The following is a 20,090-nucleotide window of genomic DNA, read 5'->3' on the forward strand; positions in this document are numbered from 1 at the left end:
TGAGGTTACGAAGGACTTCCGAGACCAAGTGCACGGTGCGTGGAATGGTAGATTCGGCAGTGTCCAAAGCACAGCACGCGAACTGCTAACCAAACTAGAGGAACGAAAGATGAGCTGTCCCCAGACAGAAACCAACCAGACAGAGCCACCAAGACATGGAGTCTAAGGAAAGCATCCGGGTACCTCCAGCAACAGATCCACAGCTTCCCAGAGCTCAGCCTGCACGAGTCTAGCTGTCTAACATGACCAGAGCCCTCTTTGACAAGGCGACAGGTTATTTTCTCAAGGTACTTCCCTTGAAGCATCTACTGAGACTTTATCCAATAGCAGAAAAGATGCCTAGTAGCACCCTTCAGGTTGTTCCCCACCCACCCACCCAAGCCCTGACACTGAGTGTGAAGGATGCTTAAAGCTTGAACTTTGCTTTTTATCCAGAGAATTTGCTTGACCAATGACAGAACTCCAGACCCAACGGCTCATGAGTGTGGTGACTGGTGTTCTGCTGAAGATACCCCAAAAGTCTGTCAGTGCACCTGGGATGACTCGAGTCAACTCTTGCTTCACCGCTGAGCACTTGATTATGTAGTTCTGTGCAACTGGCTACTAAACACTACCAGACAATCGCATCCTTAAAATGCTTATACAGCAGCTTCCATTTTCAAAAGAAGTTTCGGGGTGGGGCGATGGCTCAGTGGGGAAAGTGCTTGCTGCACAGGCATGAGAATGTGAGTTTGAATCTCCAGAACTCAGATTAAACAGCTGGAGGCTAGACGGGTATGGTGGCGCACACCTTTAATCCCAGCACTCGGGAGGCAGAGGCAGGAGGATCGCTGTGAGTTTGAGGCCACCAGCCAGGGCTAGAGTGAGACCCTGCCTCAAAAAACAAACAAGCAAACAAACAAACAAACAAAAAGAGCTGGAAGCTAAGAAGAGTGTTTGTATTCTCAAATGAAGACAGAGATGGAAGAATTTTCCAGAAGCTTGGGGGCCAGGGAGCCTGGCAAATGAAGTAGAGAACAAGAAAAGAAAGAGTGACCCTGCCTCAAACAAAGTGAAAGGCAAGGACTCACACCAGTGATCCTCGGACCTCCGTAAGCACATCGGAGCACAGGTGTGCCCCACACACTTAAAGAGATCATGCATATACCAAAAAGTTTCTTCTTAGTGACTCTTGTGTGTCCTTGTGACCTGTGTGTAAGTGTACACGTGCACATGTATACGTATAAGGAGAAGACAATATTGGATTTTATTCTTCAGGCTCTGTCCACCTTTAAAAAAATATTTTATTTATTTGCGAGAGGGAGGGCCGATAGAGAAAAGAGAGATAGTGGGCACAGCAGAGCCTCCAGCCACTACAAACAAACTCCGGATGCATGCGTCACTTTGTGCATCTGGCTTTTGTGAGTACTGGGGAATCAAACCTGCATCCTTAGGCTCTGCAGGCAAGTGCCTTAAATGCTAAGCCATCTCTCCAGTGCCCACCTTAAGTTTTTGGAGACCGGGTCTTTCACTGGCCTAGATCTCACTCAGTAGGATAGACTGACTGGTCATCGAGCTCCAGGGATCCAATTGTGTCTATTTCCCCAGCACTGGAATTATAAGTATATGCCAAATACCCAGCTTTTATTTATTTATTTATTTATTTTATTTATTTATTTTTTAAATGTGTATTCTGGGTTCACAATCAGGTAAGCTTAGGCTTACAAAGCACTTTACTGAATGGGTTATCTCCTTAACCCTCTTAGACATGTTTTATACCCTGCATTTAACAAAGTTCGTTGTCCTTATCTTAACAAAATAGATCGTGCCATGGAAACAAGAGAAGCCCAACGGTGAATGATGACAGTTCGAACAAAGCTGACGTCTCTCAGGACACAGCAGCTGACACAGTCACCAGGGCTGCCACTAAGTCCTTGCAGTGGCTGCTGGGAATGTAAAAGCATTGGAATTTTATTACACTAACCTACGTGGTTGGGAGGAGCCTGTCAAAGCCTATCTTCTTTTTTTTTTTAAATTTTTTATTTATTTATTTGAGAGCGACAGACACAGAGAGAAAGACAGATAGAGGGAGAGAGAGAGAATGGGCGCTAGGGCTTCCAGCCTCTGCAAATGAACTCCAGACGCGTGCGCCCCCTTGTGCATCTGGCTAACGTGGGACCTGGGGGAACCGAGCCTCGAACCGAGGTCCTTAGGCTTCACAGGCAAACGCTTAACCGCTAAGCCATCTCTCCAGCCCAAAAGCCTATATTCTTGACCTGTGGGGTTTTACAGAGCACACTTGCCTGCATGTCACTGGCCAAAATGCTTTCAGTTCTACTGATCACAACTTTTCCACAGGGAAGAGATCAAAAACTTCAGAAACCACTAAACATGTCAGTAGCCTCCGCAACTTCAGCGGGTGAAGCTGTCAGTTCAAGACATTCAGTGCCTCTTACTTAAAAGCGGAAAGTACAGTATATAGTCAATTTGGCATAAATTCATGGTCAGGAAATTAGGTCACTCAGTATTCAAACATTTATTTATAAGACAATTTGTTTAACATAAACAAGGAGGCTGCGTTAGTGGTTGTAAACATTTCAAAAGTGAAAGATGAGAGACTGCTATGGAACCATTTCCTCTCTAAGTTTATGGATCTCAGATGTTGTCTTACTGGCAGCATTAGTCCTTCCTGTGATTCACTCCTGTCAAGCATAATGAAATCCTCAGCCTTGGGGCTGGGGAGATACTCTCCTGCAAACCTAAGGACCCAGGTTCGATTCCTCAGGACCCACCTAAGCTAGATGCACAAGTGGTGCATGCGTCTGTAGTTTGCAATGGCTGGAGGCCCTGGTGTGCCCATTCTCTTTCTCTGTTTATCTTTCAAATAAATAAGGGCTGGAGGGATAGCTTAGCAGTTAAAGTGTTTGCCTACAAAGCCAAAGGACCCTGGTTTGATTCCCTAGGACCCACGTTAGCCAGATGCACAAGGGGGCACACGAGTCTGGAGTTGGTTTGCAGTGGCTGGAGGCTCTGGTGTGCCCATTCTCTCTGTCTCTCTCTTCCCCTCTTCCTCTGTCAAATAAACAAAATAAAAGAAAGAAAGAAATTATCCTTCACAGAGAACAGAAAGAGAAACTGATATCATACTTCATGTATCATTATCAACATGTTCAAGATCCCACAGGAAGAAAGAAAGATGAACATGCACCCACCCCCAAACTGTAACGTGTTGACTTAAAGTGTCACCAGTGAGTGAGCAAGATCTTAGGTGTTTCACGAATTCAAGAAAAAGTTCTCAAATTCATTCAGATGTTAGCTGTTAGACCTTCACATTAACCTGTTCTGGTTTCTTTGATTCCTCTTGAAACTGCTCAAGACACGTTTCCCCAACAACGCAGGGCAGGTGTCCAAGCAAGACCTGTAGGCATGCATTTCTTTGAAACGGTTCAAAGCAATAAGGAACTGCCCCAACCTCACTCAGGACGTTACATAGAGAGCAAGGTTCAGGACTGTTGTGATTAATTACTGAAACTCCAAGATTATATTTAGTAGAGAGTTCATGTGCTTCATTCAATGAACCTAGTGTTTTAAATGTATTAACTTTTTGTTTGTTTGTCTGTTTGTTTTTCAAGGTAGGGTCTTGTTATAAGCTGACCTGGAATTCACTGTGTAGTCTCAGGGTGGCCTTGAACTCATGGCGATCCTCCTACCTCTGCTTCCCAAGTGCTGGGATTAAAGGTGAGGCACCATGCCTGGTTATATTAACTTTTTTAAAAAAATATATGGGTTATTTAGATTGATCTAGGTTAAATAAATGTCAAATAGAACTTCTTATTGCTTTGCTGGGTGTGGTGGTACAAACCTTTAATCCTAGCACCCAGCAGAGGTAGGAAGATCGCTTTCAGTTTCGAGGCCAGCCTGAGACTACTTAGTGAATTTCAGGTCAGCCTGGACTAGAGTGAGACCCTACCTCAAAAAAATAAGTTAAAAAAAAAAAAGAATTTCTTACTGTCTCTTCTAATGCTTTAAGTCAAATTAAATTTTATTTTGCCCTACCTATTTTTTTTTTTTTTTGTATTTTTTCAGGTAGGGTCTCACTGTAGCCCAGGCTGACCTGGAATTCACTATGTATTCTCAGGGTAGCCTCGAAACACAAAGTGATCCTTCTACTTCTACCTCCCGAGTGCTGGGATTAAAGGTGTGCGCCACCACTCCTGGCTATTGTTTTTAACATACAGAGTTTTATGTTCTTTACAGTCATAACTGAGTAAGGAATGAAGCTGAATTGAATTATGTGACTTCATACAGGCTCAGGGACATGGGACCTGAATCTGTTGTTAGATGACTTCATCTGGCCTGTTGACAGTCTCATTTATTGACAATAATGTTACAAAAACTATAAGGAAACTATTCCTGATAACTGTGGACTAACGATGAGGAAGAAATAAAAAGCAGAAGAACCAACACTATCTTTTACAATTCCCAAGCACACCATCACATAATCAAGGGCAACTAATCATATTGATAAGCAATAATCTTTTGCTATTAGATAATATTCAATACCAGCCCTACAGGAGACAGATTCAAAGTGAAGTGTGTTCTAGCTATGATAGAGATGAAGGCAGAACTGAATCAGTGTCAGGACACTTTGATATACTTTGTGTGGACCAGAGGAAAGCTTACCACAGGGGACATATTGAGGGCAAAACTGTCGGGTGTACTGTAGCGGGATTACAGCAATATTGACATTTACTAGGTTTTTCATTACATAAGGCCGTTTTGCATGTGTACAACTACAGAATTAAAAAAAATATTTTATTATTTACTTATTTGACAGAGAAAGAGGGAGAGAGAGACATAGAGAATGGGCGCCTCAGGGCCTCCAGTCAGTGCAAACAAACTCCAGCCACGTGCGCATCCTTGTGCATCTGGCTAATGTGGGTCCTGGGGAATTGAGCCTGGGTCTTTTGGCTTTGTAGGCAAACGCCTTAACCGCTAAGCCATCCCGGTAGGCCACTAGAGAATCTTTGTTGAGATTCTGGCAAAGGAAGTTTGCAGCTTCTAGAAGTCTCTATTCCCTTCACAGAGCCCACTACTTACTGTTGACGGTGTTGATATTGCCTTGGATTTCTGCTTGTGTCAGCAGTTCCTCATAGACGTCTCTCTCTTCCTCTGAAATGCAGCTATTCTGCAAAACAAAGTTTTTACTGAGTGCTGAGCTTCAACCCAGTACTGCCAAAGCATGAAACTTAAACATAAGAATGCAAACAGCAATAAAAAAAACACCTTGCTTGTTTTCATTTGAACTCAGTATAAGCATTTGTGGAGGGCAGGGCATTGGGGGGGGGGCACACCCAGCAATGACTGTACAGATGAACAACAGACCCAGGGCCTCTTTGAACAGGCTACGGGTCTAATATGGAAAACCTTAGGTTAGATCACTCTGTGTTGGCATTTTTATAGATGAAAAACAGTTAGATGCTGGAAATTTCATGGTTTCAATGTTCAAGAACTCAAATAATGAATATGCATAGATCAGAGTAGACTCTGTTCGAGGCACATATTCAAAGTCAATTGGAAAGGCCTTTTTAAAATTTTATTTTTTGTTTATTTATTTGAGAACAACAGAGAGAGAGGGAGAGAGAGAGAGAGAGAGAGAGAGAGAGAGAGAGAGAACACGCAAGTGAGCGTGCCAGGGCCTCCAACCTCTGCAAACGAACTCCAGATGCATGTGCCCTCTTATGCATCTGGCTACCATGGGTCCTGGGGAATCAAGAATCGAATCGGGGGGAGGGGGGGGCTGGAGAGATGGCTTAGCGGTTAAGGCACTTGACTGCAAAGCCAAAGGATCCCGGTTCAATTCTCCAGGACCCACATAAGCCAGATGTACAAGGTGGCACATGCATTTGGAGTTCATTTGCAGTGGCTGGAGACCCTGGCATGCTTAATTCTTTCTCTCTCTCTCAAATACTTACATATATATATACATACGTAATATATTAAAAAAAAAAGATTCAGCTGGGCGTGGTGGCGCACGCCTTTAATCCCAGCACTTGGGAGGCAGAGGTAGGAGGATCGCCGTGAGTTCGAGGCCACCCTGAGATTACATAGTGAATTCCAGGTCAGCCTGGGCTAGAGTGAAACCCTACCTCAAAAAACCAAAAAAAAAAAAAAAAAAAAAAAAAAGATTCAAACCAGGGTCCTTATGCTTCATAGGCAAGTGCTTAACCACTAAGCCATCTCTCCAGCCCCAGAAAGACCACTTTTAAAACTGGGGAACAACTGAAGAGAGCCCGGAGGCGCAGAGTCAGTGAAGCAATGAGATGCAGACAGTGGGACTGTGGTCACGCAGGTCATCAAGGTGGTAACGTTTGGCATGTGGAAATTAGCCAAGGGCATGATGCAGTCTGCTGGGCACCATGGAGGTCTCTGGGGGCTAGCCTAAGGACCTGTTCTTCAGTAGACAGTAGAGAACCAGAAGTTTTGGTAAGGCGGACATCCGATCTGAAGTAAGCATTCTTTCTGCCACCCCAAGTTCTGTGAGGAGCTGGTTTAAAGAATTCCAGGAAGTAGGGAGAGCCTGCTGGAAAGTCCTGCCAGAGTCCTGTGGCATGGTTGGCAGGGACACTGAGGCCAGGGTGATGAGGGCAGGAGGCAAGGCATTTACAAGGTAAGGCAGCAGAATCCAGTGCGGATCAGGTCCAGAGGGGACAAAGAATTCTGGGGAAGGGGAGAGGCATTCCAAACCAGGGGTCAGAGGCGGTCATGAGTGTGGGGACAGGTATGGATGACCGATCTTGGGCCGTGGTGGAATGTGAGGCCCCAGGGACACAGAAGATGAAGGGGGCTGGAGTAGTGGCGAGGCGGACCTGGTTTCTTCAAGAAGGGACGAGCTCAGGGGAGGGAGGGCCGTGAAGGACCAGGAGAATTCCCACAGGAAGAGAGATGAGGCACTTCAGAGGTCATGACTGACCAAGGAGGACTTTGGCAGCTCAGACCCACACAGGCCAGGGGAGGAGGTAGCTCAGGCAGGTGGGAAAAACCAGGGGAGGATAGAGCATCAAATACAGTGGCTACTCTTGGTAATGGAGCTTACAGCTTCAAGAGAGAAAAGGGGAGGTAGGAGCCCCTAGTAGACAAAGCTGTCAGTTACGGGCCAGCCAGGGAAATGGTTTCTTTGGAAGTTATAATTAGCTGCAGGCTGCTTTGTTGGAGGGGGGCACTCTCAAATAAGAAGGGTAAACTACTGGGAAAATGTGAAGATAGACTCAAAAACTTCCTCTGTGAGTGTGCCACACTGAATTAGTACCTTCTGCTCATAAATTCAAAGGTCACATTACTGACAAGCAGCCCAGCTGAAACCTCAGCTGCAAGCTCTCTACCTCCTGGCTAAGTCTGAGACATAGCCTTCAATCCTCCAGTATTCTCCATAGGAAAAAATCCGTCTGATTGTATTATATAACATAAGGTTTTCTTGTAATACCTACTTTTCATCCACATTGACTGCCATCTAGTCCTATGACTCCAAAGACCATAGCCAGTTGATTGAAAAAAAAAAAAAAAAAAACCACTGATAACATGAAGGCATTTTATTTATTTTATTTTTAAAAATTTACTTATTTGAGAGCAACAGAGAGAAAGAGGGAGAGGGAAAGAGAGAAAGAGAGGGAGAGAATGGGCACGTCAGTGCCTCCAGTCACTCCAAACGAACTCCAGACGTGTGCGCCCGCTTGTGCATCTGGCCAACGTGGGTCCTGGGGAATTAAGCCACGAACTGGGGTCCTTTGGCTTTACAGGTGAAGCCATTTCTCCAGCCCAAGGCATTTTATTTTTAAAAAAATATTTTACAGGGCTGGAGGGATGGCTGAGTAGTTAGGGTGTTTGCCTGAAAAGCCAAAGGACCCAGGTTCGATTCCCTAGGATCCATGTAAGCCAGATGCACAAGGAGTGCATGCATCTGGAGTTCGTTTGCAGTGGCTGGAGGCCCTGGCATGCACATTCTCTCTTTCTCCCTCTTTCTCTGTCAAATAAATTTAAAAAAATTTACATTTATGAGATAGAAAGAGAAAGAGAGCTAGAGTGAGGGCATGCACACATGGGTACGGTACCCGGGGCTTCCAGCCCCTACAAATGAACTCCAGAAATATGCACCATATTGTGCATCTGGCTTCATATGGCTACTCAAGAAATGAATTGGGGTCAGCGGGTTTATCTACTGAGCCGTCTCTCCAGCCCAAGGCTTTTTTTAAGCGACTATCTCAGAACCATACTTATTACTGTAGGTGTTATTTAGAATCTAAGTACCTTCAATCTTGCATTTTCCTCTTTTTTCTTTTTGGCTTCCCAGAGTTCTTTCTGATACTCCTGGGCAAGGCTGTCATCTACTAATGTTAAAACGGCATTGGGGTTCTGCAGCGTCCTGATGGTCTGCTCGGCCACTCCTTTTTCAATAGCCTCGTTGATGGCTATCACTGCAGCATGCACTGGAAGTGAAAAGGAGTAAAAAGCATCAGCACAGGACAGCAACGAGCAGCACTGGCAATGCAAGCGCTCGGCTTCCAGGGCGCACACATGTCAGACCTCACACACGTCACGGAGCTGCTGACAGCCTCTACGAGCTTTTCTGTGTCTGGTCTTCATTCCAGCATCTATTAAGTAATCCTTATTATTTTTAATTCAATTTACTCCAAACAGCTAAAATGAACCAAGTGCTATGTCAGCCAGTGGGTAAGGAGGCATAAGTCCTGCTTTCTGCTCAGGCAAAGGACTGTTTCAAAGTATGGAGCTGGTTCTGAGTGATACCTGCAATTCAGCTTGCCACATTAAGAGACTAATAACTGTGTTCACTACCACTGAAAAGCCAAAGGTACGGGAAGTGGAGGGGTATTTTGGAGGCTGCAGTGTTTCTGAAACCTCGACATGCACATTGTACACATGGATGCCTGAAGTCCAAAATCAATTGCCTGATCACGTTCTGACATCCTCAGATAACTATGTACAAATAAGTAGCAAGAACTTGAGGATCCTTTAAGCTTCTTCCAAACATCCTATTTCATGGTATCAAAGGTATCAAATTCTTATGGGCTAGCTGCACACCAGTGGCAAGGTTGGGTTTTGAACAGACTTACGTGCAGCTTCATCCACAGACAGCTCATTGGCCAGAATGCCACCTATTTTGCTGAAAGCGGGCATCTGTATTCCGTATTTCTCTAGTTCTTTCCTCATGTTACTGATTTCTTCCTCTGAAAGAAAATCAGAAATCAAGAATCAAAGGAAGCTGCCTCCAAAGGTGGGAATGAGACATTCACACAGAGAAGGGGCCTCTTCAGAAAGGTGGGTCATTTCAAATCAAGAGGCTGAGGAAGAACCCATCCTGAATTTCTCACTTTACAAACACAGGGATAGGGGTCTAACTGATGAGTATAAATTAGACAGCTAAGTTTTCTCTTCTCGTCGATACAGAAGACAAAAGGGAACCAAAACCACCAAGATGTTTTCTTAGTTATGAGATTTTTTTTTTTTTAAGTATAAAGATGGGGTTGAGGAGATGGATCAGTAGTTGAAAGGCTCTTGCTTGCAAAGCCTGCCAGCTTGGGTTCAAATCCCCAGCACCCACATAAATGCCAAGTGCACATGTGTCTGGCATTGTTTGCTGTGGCAAGAAAACCCTGGTGGACTCATACACACAAATGCACACATATGGGCATACCCTGGTGTGCCCATACACACATGCATATAAATGAATAACTGAATGAATAAATAAATAAATAAAAATATTTAAAGTACAATGACAAAGTGCAGTACCTGTGAAGTCCACTTTGCCTAGCAAGTCCTGGATCTGGGGTGCTATTCCTAGTTTGAACAGATACAAACTGCAAAACAAAACACAAAAGCATCAGCAATTTTATCATTGTCAATCTGAAAGTCACAAATTATATGTTTTAAGAGTTCTTTCAGTTGAAAAGGACCTAAGAGCTATCACATCATTTAGCTTCATATTCATTTCACAAAGATATAAACTGAGTCCTGGGTGGGGCAGGGCCATTCTATGCCATGTGCTGATGTTTGGCAGCACACAGGGTCTTTAAGGGTCAACAACTTCCCACTGCCCATGACTAAGGAGAATAAGAAACACAACCCATTATTCTACTTATAATGTGACGATAAGCCTTAAGAACTGGCACCTAAATTCTATTGAAGAGATAGTTATGGGCTTTCCTATTTAATCTCCATCACAGCCAGTTTCCATTGCATATTTATCCCAACTTCTCCACACCCAAGGTTAATTCAAGCAATCAATTTAAGAAATGCTGCGTTAACTTTATCAATTTTGATAAGCATAAAATTCATGAAATCTTACTTATAAGTAGAAATAAAAATCTAATGATAATTCACATGGGAAAATGAGCTGAGAGTGGTTTCAATGACTTGCATATTTCCATAGGAACACTTCAAATGCTGATGGCTAACTGGGTCTTAGCAGTTTATGAAATATAAAATTTCATTAAAGCACATTAAAGAAGTTCAAGATGAAATCTTCTTAATGCTACTAATGCAAGTTCTTAATTGTATGATACATCAAAGTTAATGGCTTGCATTGAAATTGACTTATTTGATTATAACTTCCAGAGAAATAATTACTTAGAAGATTAATATATGATAAAAGCTAAACACTAAATAGTCATGGTTTCAAAAATTGAAACGAAAGTCACTATCCAGTTGGGTACAGGGAGGAGCACCACAGTCCCATCTACTCTAGGAGATAGAGAGCAAGGGTCACTTGGTTCCAGAAGCTGTGACAACATGGTAAGACTCCTCTTCAAAGGAATCAAGAAAGAAAAGAAGAAGTGGGGAGTAAAGGGGTGGAAGGCGAGGAGGAGAAAGAAGGAAGGGAAGAAGGGAAAGAGACAAGGCAAGGAGAGAGACAGGAAGGAAATAATCACTCAGAGTTAAAAACCAAATATTTCACATAAATTCTCTTGATGTTCTTTCAAGACACATGTGCACTATAAACTGGCATATTTCCTAGGATATGAATATACTTTACCTTACTCAAGCAATTTCTAAGAATTTAGAGTGTCAGTAAGTATTAACGATGGGAAATAGGCTTCAGTGTACTTCCACATAGACACATAATTTCTTCTTATAATAAAAGATAGGACACATTCCTTAATTTAGGTTTTAGGTCTTTATAGAGGTTACTGAGGGTATAAAGTTGTTTATACAATCTCTGGAGACTTTACTACCAAAGGTTCTTGTCAAACAAGTTGATATGATGGATACTATACCACTAAGATACCACGTGGACCTTTAGAAATTCCTAATGTTTTATGAAGCAGTTCTCAACTCATTATGACATTAGAACAATGCTCCATCTCACAAGGGGACCTGTGGGCTGGGCGTGTAGCTCCGAGGTAGAGCCCTTTTCTATCCTCAGAACACTGCAAGAATAAAATTAATAAATAAACAAAATGGAACTCCCACCATGTGGAGCAACAGAAATGTCAGAATCTTACTCCTTGCTAGGGACTTCAAAAAGAAGCAGAATTTAACAGAACAGCAAAGCTGCAAAAAATTCCAAGGTAAAATAACTAAGACATCATTTAAGAAATAGGAAAAAATGATCAACATATCACTGTCTCACTTCACTTTCTTTTATAGTGTCATGTCTCCATCCCCCTCCTATCTATAAATTCAAACATACACCTGAAAACTATAAAAAAATTCAGTGAAGCCGGACATGGTGGCATATACCTCCAAACCCAGCACTTGGGAAGGCAAAGGTAGAAGGAACAGTGAATTTGAGGCCAGCCTGGTACTAGAGTGAGTGCCAGGTCATCCTGAGCTAGAATGAGACCCTACCTCAAAAAAAAAAAAAACAAAAAAAAAAAACACAAAACCACCTCCTCCCCATCCCCACCTCAGCTACACACACACACATACACACACACACACGCGCACACACACACACACACACAATTCAGTGAGTTGCCCGGTGTGGTGATGCACACCTTCAATCTCAGCCCTCGGTAGGTAGAGATGGGAGGATCATTGTGGTTCCAAGGCCAGTCTGGGACTACAGAGGGAATTTCAGGTCAGCCTAGGCGAGAATGAGACACTTTCTTGAAAAACACTCTCCATAAATTTAGTGAAAATATTTAATTATTAAATGATTATATTGATTGAGGGAAGCACAAAGCCAAGGAAAGGCACCCATGTGGCTGCAGATCTCACATGGAGGATCTGGAAAAAAACTCATGGGAAGAAAAGAGAGAAAAGAAAGTTCTAGAACTCCTGCCATGTGGGGAGCTGGAGGGGATAAAGAACCCATGTGAAGAGTAAGGGCTAGGGTGCCCTCCCCTCAGCCCAGGCCAGGCCCAGCTGAGGGAAAAACTCACCCATAGCTGGAAGTCCCCAAGTGGTCAGAGAGAAAATTTGACAGTAAAATATAAGTAGGAGGCACCCATGAAATATCAGCTCGCATCAAATTTTACTTCCATTTCAAGTATTTAATATGATGCCTTTGAGGGTAGGTTACTATGTAATAACCCATTCCAATGTACTATCAAATTTGAATGTTTATATCAAAGGCTGAGGCAAGTAGTAACAATGACCCTTTATATAGTTCCATCCTGTTTCTTACCTTTGTAATGTTAACATTGTTTAGAAATTTTGATCCATGCCTTTATTTTTGTATCTTTTCCCAGTAACTTAAAAATTTTTACCAATCTCTTCTCTAATTTCATCCATATCAAATTTTCCATTCATGAGTTTTTTTCTTTGGTTCTTCTATATATAAGCACCCAATAAATATTTCTTCAGTGCATAACTTGAATGAATCTCCAATTGCATGCATTTTAATATTCTCGTTTGTTTCATGGGTGTTGCTTCTTTGTCTAATCTAATGCCTCCTTCCTAGGGCTAATCTTCAAATTTCTGGATTTAGGATTTGTTCCAGTCAGGTTCACATTGGCAGAAATCACCTGACCTAGAGCAGCTTTTGGGAGAAAAGGTTTATTTCGGCTTACAGACTCGAGGGGAAGCTCCACAATGGCAGGGGAAAACAACGGCATGAGCAGAGGGTGTTTTCCCCCAAATAAAGGTGGTTTGGCTCCCATAAAACATAGCTTTGGCTTGACACACCTACAGTCCAGCTGCTCACAGGGCTGTGAAGCCCAAGGTATCCAGGTTTGTCCTGGACAAAATCAGCTCGTCTCTGTCTCAAAAGCACAAAGAAAACATAGGTTTGCTGGCAACAGGAAATAAAAGGGGATACTACACAAAAATGTCTGCTTTCCCCTTTCGTGATGAAGGAATTAGGGGACTCTTTCCTCTCGTATCTCCTACTTTTCCACTGGACAGAGTCCTGTTAGCATGAGTCTTACAGGAAGCTCACAGACTGGATTCACTACAAGTCACCACAAGGTGGTGCTAGGAAATTAACTTGTTGGAGGAGAGAGCCTGCTTTTAAATATAAACCTGAGATTTTCTTGTTCATTTATTTAGTTATTTGAGAGCAACAGACACAGAGAGAAAGGGAAGGAGGGAGGGAGAGAGAAAGAAGGAGAGAATGGGTGCACCAGGGCCTCCAGTCACTACAAATGAACTCCAGACACGTGTGCCCCCATGTGCATCTGGCTAATGTGGGTCCTGGGGAATCGAGCCTCAAACTGGGGTCCTTAGGCTTCACAGGCAAGCGCTTAACCACTAAGCCATCTCTCCAGCCCCTGAGACTTTCTTTAGATCACATAGGAAGCTCACATATGACTCCAAAACACTGCTGACTAAAGCAACGAAATATTTTCTACTTAGCTTTGAACTTCAACATTTATGATCACTGATATTGAAAGTTCATGTTAACTTTACACTTGATCTTAGCCAAAAGGCTGAGAAGCGATTATGTTAACTTTAAAACAATCACTTTTTGGAGGCTGGAGAAATGGCTCAGTGATGAAACACACTTGCTTGCAAAGCCCGATGGTCAGTACCCACGTAAAGCCAGATGCACAAAGTGGCATATGTGTCGGGAGCTTGTGTGCAGTGGCAGGAAGTCCTGATGTACCTACACACACACCCACAACCACACCCACCCACACACACACACACACACACACACACACACACATACTCTCTCTCTCTCCCCCCCTTTCTCTCTGCCTCTCACATAAATACAAAAATAAATAAATAAAACATATGTTGTTTAACAAGATAATTTCTCCAATGGGTTTTTTAATTTTTTTCTTTATTTATTTGAGAGAAACAGGCACACAGAGAGAAAGAGAAAGAGACAGAGAGAGAGAGAGAGAGAGAGAGAATGGGTGCGCCAGGGCCTCCAGCCACTGCAAACGAATTCCAGACACGTGCATCCCCTTGTACATCTGGCTAACGTGGGTCCTGGGGAATTGAGCCTCAAACCAGGATTCTTAGGCTTCACAGGCAAGCGCTTAACCACTAAGCCATCTCTCCAGCCCTCCAGTGGGGTTTTGTACTCAGTCTCTGTGTAGAAGGTGCTTAGGAGAGATTACCCCAAGGGGAACATGTTCATCAGGATCCTGTACTCATCCAGCATGCCCACGTCCAAAGCAATAATCCTTAGCAAATTACTCTTTTCCAAGCATTTACATTCAAATGGCGATCTTCCTTACCGGAAATTCATAGGGAGTTGAGTATGAATCCTAAAAATCCTATTGGATTGAAAAAAAAATACTCTTTTTTTGGTAGCTTTTCAACATTGTACTGAACAAAGCACTTTTTAGTGACGAACAGCCAACACAAAATGTCAGAATCTTCCAAGGGAATTAATGTCACCATCACTTCTACGTCTGTGAGCTGGTTCCTCGTCATAACAAAAGGTACAGCGCACCTGGGCCGCTGTCCCAGGCAGGCAACACAGGGGTCTCCCTGAGGCAGCTCAGCCTCACCAGCCATGGTTCAGGTGAACCTACTGGTCCAGGTAATGTCAGCTGAAGACTAGGAAGTAATAAAGGCAGTTAAAAAAAATACTATTGGGGCTGCAGAGATGGCTTAGCGGTTAAGTGCTTGCCTGTGAAGCCTAAGGTCCCTGGTTCGAGGCTCGATTCCCCAGGTCCCACGTTAGCCAGATGCACAAGGGGGCGCACGCGTCTGGAGTTCACTTGCAGTGGCCGGAAGCCCTGGCGCGCCCATTCTCTCTCTCTCTCTCTCCCTCTATCTGTCTTTCCCTCTGTGTCTGTCACTCTCAAATAAATAAATAATGGACAAAAAATATTAAAAAAAATACTATTAGTTGGGCTGGAGAGATGGATTAGTGGTTAACAGTGCTTGCCTACAAAGCTTAAGGACCCAGGTATGATTCCCCAGTGCCCACATAAACCAGGTGCACAAGTGATGCACGCATGTGGAATTTGTTCGCAGTGGCTAGAGGCTCTGGTGCGCCCACTAACTTTTTCTCTCTTTCTCCAGTAAATAAATAAATAATAAATGTATAAGAATACTAGTAGTATTTTCCCCTTGTACTTCCAGTTTATACAGTAAACATTCTATAAATAATGAAATGCAAACTTAGAAGGCAGGAACTGGGTTCACTTCCTCTCTCTGGATCACATCACACACAGCTCATCTGGGGGTCATTTCATGTGGGTGAATGTGTGTAAATCAAGACCTCATAGCAAGCCAGAAAGACCTCCGCCCTGCAATCTGAAGCCCTGGCTCCTGGCCCCAGGGTTGGCAAGCTCTGGATCTGTTACCCTGAGCTGGCCATGGACCTCAAGCTTTCAGTCCTCTCAGCTATGAAATGAATAGTTTGGGCAAAAGTAATTAAAATAAGGTCATTCCTGTTCTCAAGTTCCACGATGCTTCTCTGTAAGCATTTCAACTACAGTTCAGAGGCCAGAGCCTGTCCAAGTCTTATGCCATTGTCCTTTTAATTTTCTCAGGCGCAGAAAAATGTTTGATTTCCTTCTGAAGCCAATGACTGGCCAACTAGTCCAGCAGAGCTGGCGGTCAGGTGACCTGGCTTTGAATCTCCACTCTCTCATGAACTAACCCTGTGACAATGGGCACCTTCTCTAGGTCCCATCTGGTTACAAAATGGGACTAATACCACTACCTTACACATGTGTGCTGTATGTGAATGACAGCATGCGCTCCAAGTACTCTGAACAGAGTAGGCTCTACTAGTCCGAGCCTGCGCTTTCATTATTCCTACTGTCCTTGCTAAACAAATGTGTTCTTTATATTCACTTACTGACAACCTACTTAGTCTGCCTGTTAGGCTAATGACCCATCTCTAGAGAATGTATTCCCAAGTGCAAATATGTGCACTGTAAGAGATACAAGCAATATGATACTTAGGGGCATCAGTTCAATAAGCTTCTCAGGGAGAGAAAGACTGCAAGGGAACAACAGATCATTAAGCCAAGGGAGGCTATGCATTAAAGCCTGAGCAATAGACTCCACAGTTCCATGGTGGGCCAAGCAGACACAGGGACATGAGAAAGCAGTGAGAGGAGCCCTCCTCCACCAAACTGTCAGGGTGTTTCTAGGCTCACCAGTATACCAACAATGGACACTGTCGGGGTGTCTGGGATATCTGGTCAACCAAACGTGAGTCTGTTGTGACCTTCCATGTGTCTTCTCAGCAATGACACTGCACTTGAGGACCAATGCTGCTGACCGTGACTACAGAGGGGGCAGCAACACTTCTTACACTTGGGGAGGCCAATAGGTCTTCAACCGGAGGCAGAATTTTAAGGGTCTAATACATAACATGGTAAGAAGAGCAGAACACAGCACCCTTACAAGGTTCAACCAGAAAATCCACTACAAACATGCAACTTTAGAGGTATTCCTCATATCTTAAAGCAGAGCAATAACGAGAATCAGACAAGAACATCTGTTTCTGCCCACATTATAAGAATGTTTCAAACAATGTCAAGGACAGTGCTGCAAGGACAGACAGGCTGCCAGACAGAGCTCCACCTGACCAAACAATCTCATCCCTTCAGAAGTTATTACCCAGGCATGGTGTGACCCACCTGTAATCCTAGCTCTCAAGAGGCTGAGACGGGAGGATCATGAGTTCAAGGTCAGCCTGAGCTATAGAGCATGACCATGTCACAAACAAACTGAAAGATATTAATCTTGGTTAAGTCTTAAAAAGTAAGTGTTTAAGCCGGGCCTCGTGGTGCACGCCTTTAATCCCAGCACTCGGGAGGCAGAGATAGGAGGATCACCGTGAGTTTGAGGCCACCCTGAGACTCCGTAGTTAATTCCAGGTCAGCCTGGGCTACAGCAAGATTCTACTTCAAAAAGCCAAATAATAATAATAATAATAATAATAATAATAATAATAATAATGTTTAAAACAATCAACATATTATAATGTATATTGTATAAAAAGGAAGTTGTTTTTCATGGAGATAAAATACTCCATGCACAATTATTTGTTTTGTTTTTAAAAGGGGAGTGTTATTAAAACAGGGACTTTGTTTTCTTCTTTATCATTTCTTAATCAAAAAATTTTTTATTTTTGAGAGAGAGACAGAAAGAGGCAGAGAGACAGAGAGAAAGAATGGGTGTGCCAGGGCCTTTTAGCAAACTCCAGACACGTGTTCCCACCTGTATACATGTGTGATATTGCATGCTTGTGCCAGTGTGCGTCTGGCTGTGTGGGACCAGGAGATTTGAACATGCGATCTTAGGCTTTGCAGGCAAGTGCTTTAATCGCTAAGCCATCTCTCCAGCCCCAAAAGTTGTTTTTATACTATATATGCTGTAGGAAGGAAGAAAGACAAGTAACTCTAAGTCAAACAGTGCCCCAAACAAGGGAAGCATCCCAAGATAAGGAAGGACTAGAGTCTACGGGTGATGACAAAAACATCCAGGCAGAAAGAGAGCCCAGAACCAGTGAACACACTGAATAACCATTTAGAGAGGACCGGACACACAATACAATATGATAAATCAGCAGCAAGCGTCCCAGACAGCACAGAGTTGTCAATCCCTTGTCTCCCAGGAGATGGAGCCCTCTAGAAAGCCCAACGAATTTTTACAAACAAAATGGAGAAGGCACACATGAGCTTTTAATAATGTTAACAGCTCAGGTCCATATATCAGTGTGACAGGGCAATGTGTTGCATCATACTGGCCAAGCAAAATTTAGCAAGTCCATCACTGGAGGGTGATGGAGAGGGTCAGAGTGTAAATAAAAACCTACCTGGAAGCTATGGACCTAAAATGAGAACCAAAAAAAAAAAAAAAAAAAAAAGGTACAACTGATTTAGCAAGTTTAGCCTGACGCTGTTGGCCAGGCTCTGACTCATCTTGGGCAAGACACTCAGAGAGGCCTCAGGAACAACAACAGACAGGTCAGAAACCAGACCGGGCGGCACAGCACCCTTTTATTTCTGCTCCTGCTATGATCACGTTAGTCATGGGTATCTTACTAGTGTGTCAGCTCTAGGACAGGTCACAAGAAACAAGTAAATAATGAAGATGCAAGTGAAACTTGTGCTCTGGATCTTTCAGGATAGGTTTCAGGAAGGTGAGCATGTAAGATCCATCCAGGGGCATTTCATCTGTTCCGTTAGGCACAACAATGAAATCCTATTGTTTTAATGATCACATAATGGTTAACTACTTAGAGGTATTCGGTGTTATCACCGTTTAAACATTTAACCGATGTTTAGTGTCATTCATTTTAAGTTTTTCCTAAGTTGATCACTTAGAAAGTGTTTTCCAGGCTGGAGAGATGGCTTAGCGGTTAAGGTGTTTGCCTGCGAAACCTAAGGATCCAGGTTCAGTTTCCCAGGACCCATGTAAGCCAGATACACAACGTGGTGCATGCACCTGGAGTTCGTTTGCAGGGGTTAGAAGCCCTGGCATGTCAATTCTATCTACATCTTTCTCTCTCTCAAATAAAAAAAATTTAAAAAGTGTTTTCCTCCATGCATAAAACAGCTTCTAGGCATCAAAAAAAATTTTTTTTTAAGTGTGTAGCAACTTAGCAAGACTCTCACTTCTTAGCCTTTTCCTTTGCATTTCAGTCTTTAGAACATTCCTAAAGAAACCACAGAAGGAAAACAGGCCATATACAGATTTTAAGTCCAAAGACACCAAACAGTAACAGTGGTTTTTGTGAAGTTTTGAGATAGTGTTTTACCCTTTGCTTTAAGTTTGTAAAGTTTCCTGCCTTTTCCATAATGAACTTACGCTATCTTCCCCCACCCCCTGCAAACGGGAAAAATATAATCATTTCTTTGGGGGAAAAAATGCTACCCACCATGAAGGTGAGTTTCTCTCCACTAGGGTAGTAAGGTTTGAGACTTTCCTCTGGGCTGCCATGGTGATCCTCTCTGGAGTTGGCATGAGACCGCGAAGCTAGACTAGCCAGAGGGTTCCTGAGCCATGAGCCTGGGGTAAGAAATACTATGAACAGGGGATGGCAGCCTGGGAAGAGAACCCAGACACAGACAGGAAGTGAAGATACAAACCCAGGGAACGAGGAGCTGCTAAGCCCAGTTACAGCCAGGATACCACAGCCCAAGCAAGACATGTCTGCTCATTTCCAGAACCATTTCAAGGTAAAATGCACTGGACTCACTAAAGGACTTTGCTCCCCAGCTTCCAAATCTGTCTGGTCACCCAAAGTTGAACACCAGCCTCCTGTGAGGGACTGACTGCATTCTCGACCACAGCAGGACAAAGTTTTCGCAGATAAGTCTCGGATCCCCTTGGGACTTTTTAGTTCCATACGGAGCGGCAACATCTAACACATTTAAGACAGCGAGATTCCCCCAGAATATGCTATTTTCTAAGCATGGATGTCCTCTCCAGGACAAAAGTAATGGGGACATTCATGATGAGTACCTGACAAATATGAACCAAGACCATCAAGTGAACATTTGCATACAAGAAGTTGCTCAGCCTTTGTTTACTAAGCAGCCCAAGCCATGGTTAAAACTATGGTAAACATACATTTGTAAACCTCTGTACCATTTATACAACTTCTACAGAACAGTGTCATCACCAGAAAAGGACTTAGTGCACTATATCTTTATACACTAGAGAGCATAAATGTCCCAGGTGTCCACTTCAGAAAGGCAATGCCAGCGTACACAAGCAGCCTCAGG

The 20,090-nt window shown here is 43.3% G+C and overlaps 1 protein-coding gene across 1 annotated transcript in view; it reads right to left on the reverse strand.

The window, feature by feature from the left end:
* The window catches only part of Iqgap2 (IQ motif containing GTPase activating protein 2), a 347,567-nt gene that overhangs the window by 136,168 nt on the left and 191,309 nt on the right, over positions 1–20,090 (reverse strand). Inside the window, exons 6-9 of the mRNA XM_012952223.2 lie at positions 9,784–9,851; positions 9,108–9,221; positions 8,284–8,462; positions 5,080–5,167 (exon numbers count right to left, since the gene is read on the reverse strand). Coding sequence (XP_012807677.2) covers positions 5,080–5,167; positions 8,284–8,462; positions 9,108–9,221; positions 9,784–9,851 — 449 coding nt within the window. The remainder of the gene's footprint in view (positions 1–5,079; positions 5,168–8,283; positions 8,463–9,107; positions 9,222–9,783; positions 9,852–20,090) is intronic.

Source organism: Jaculus jaculus, chromosome 14 (assembly GCF_020740685.1).
Source record: "Jaculus jaculus isolate mJacJac1 chromosome 14, mJacJac1.mat.Y.cur, whole genome shotgun sequence".
NCBI classification, from domain to species: domain Eukaryota; kingdom Metazoa; phylum Chordata; class Mammalia; order Rodentia; family Dipodidae; genus Jaculus; species Jaculus jaculus.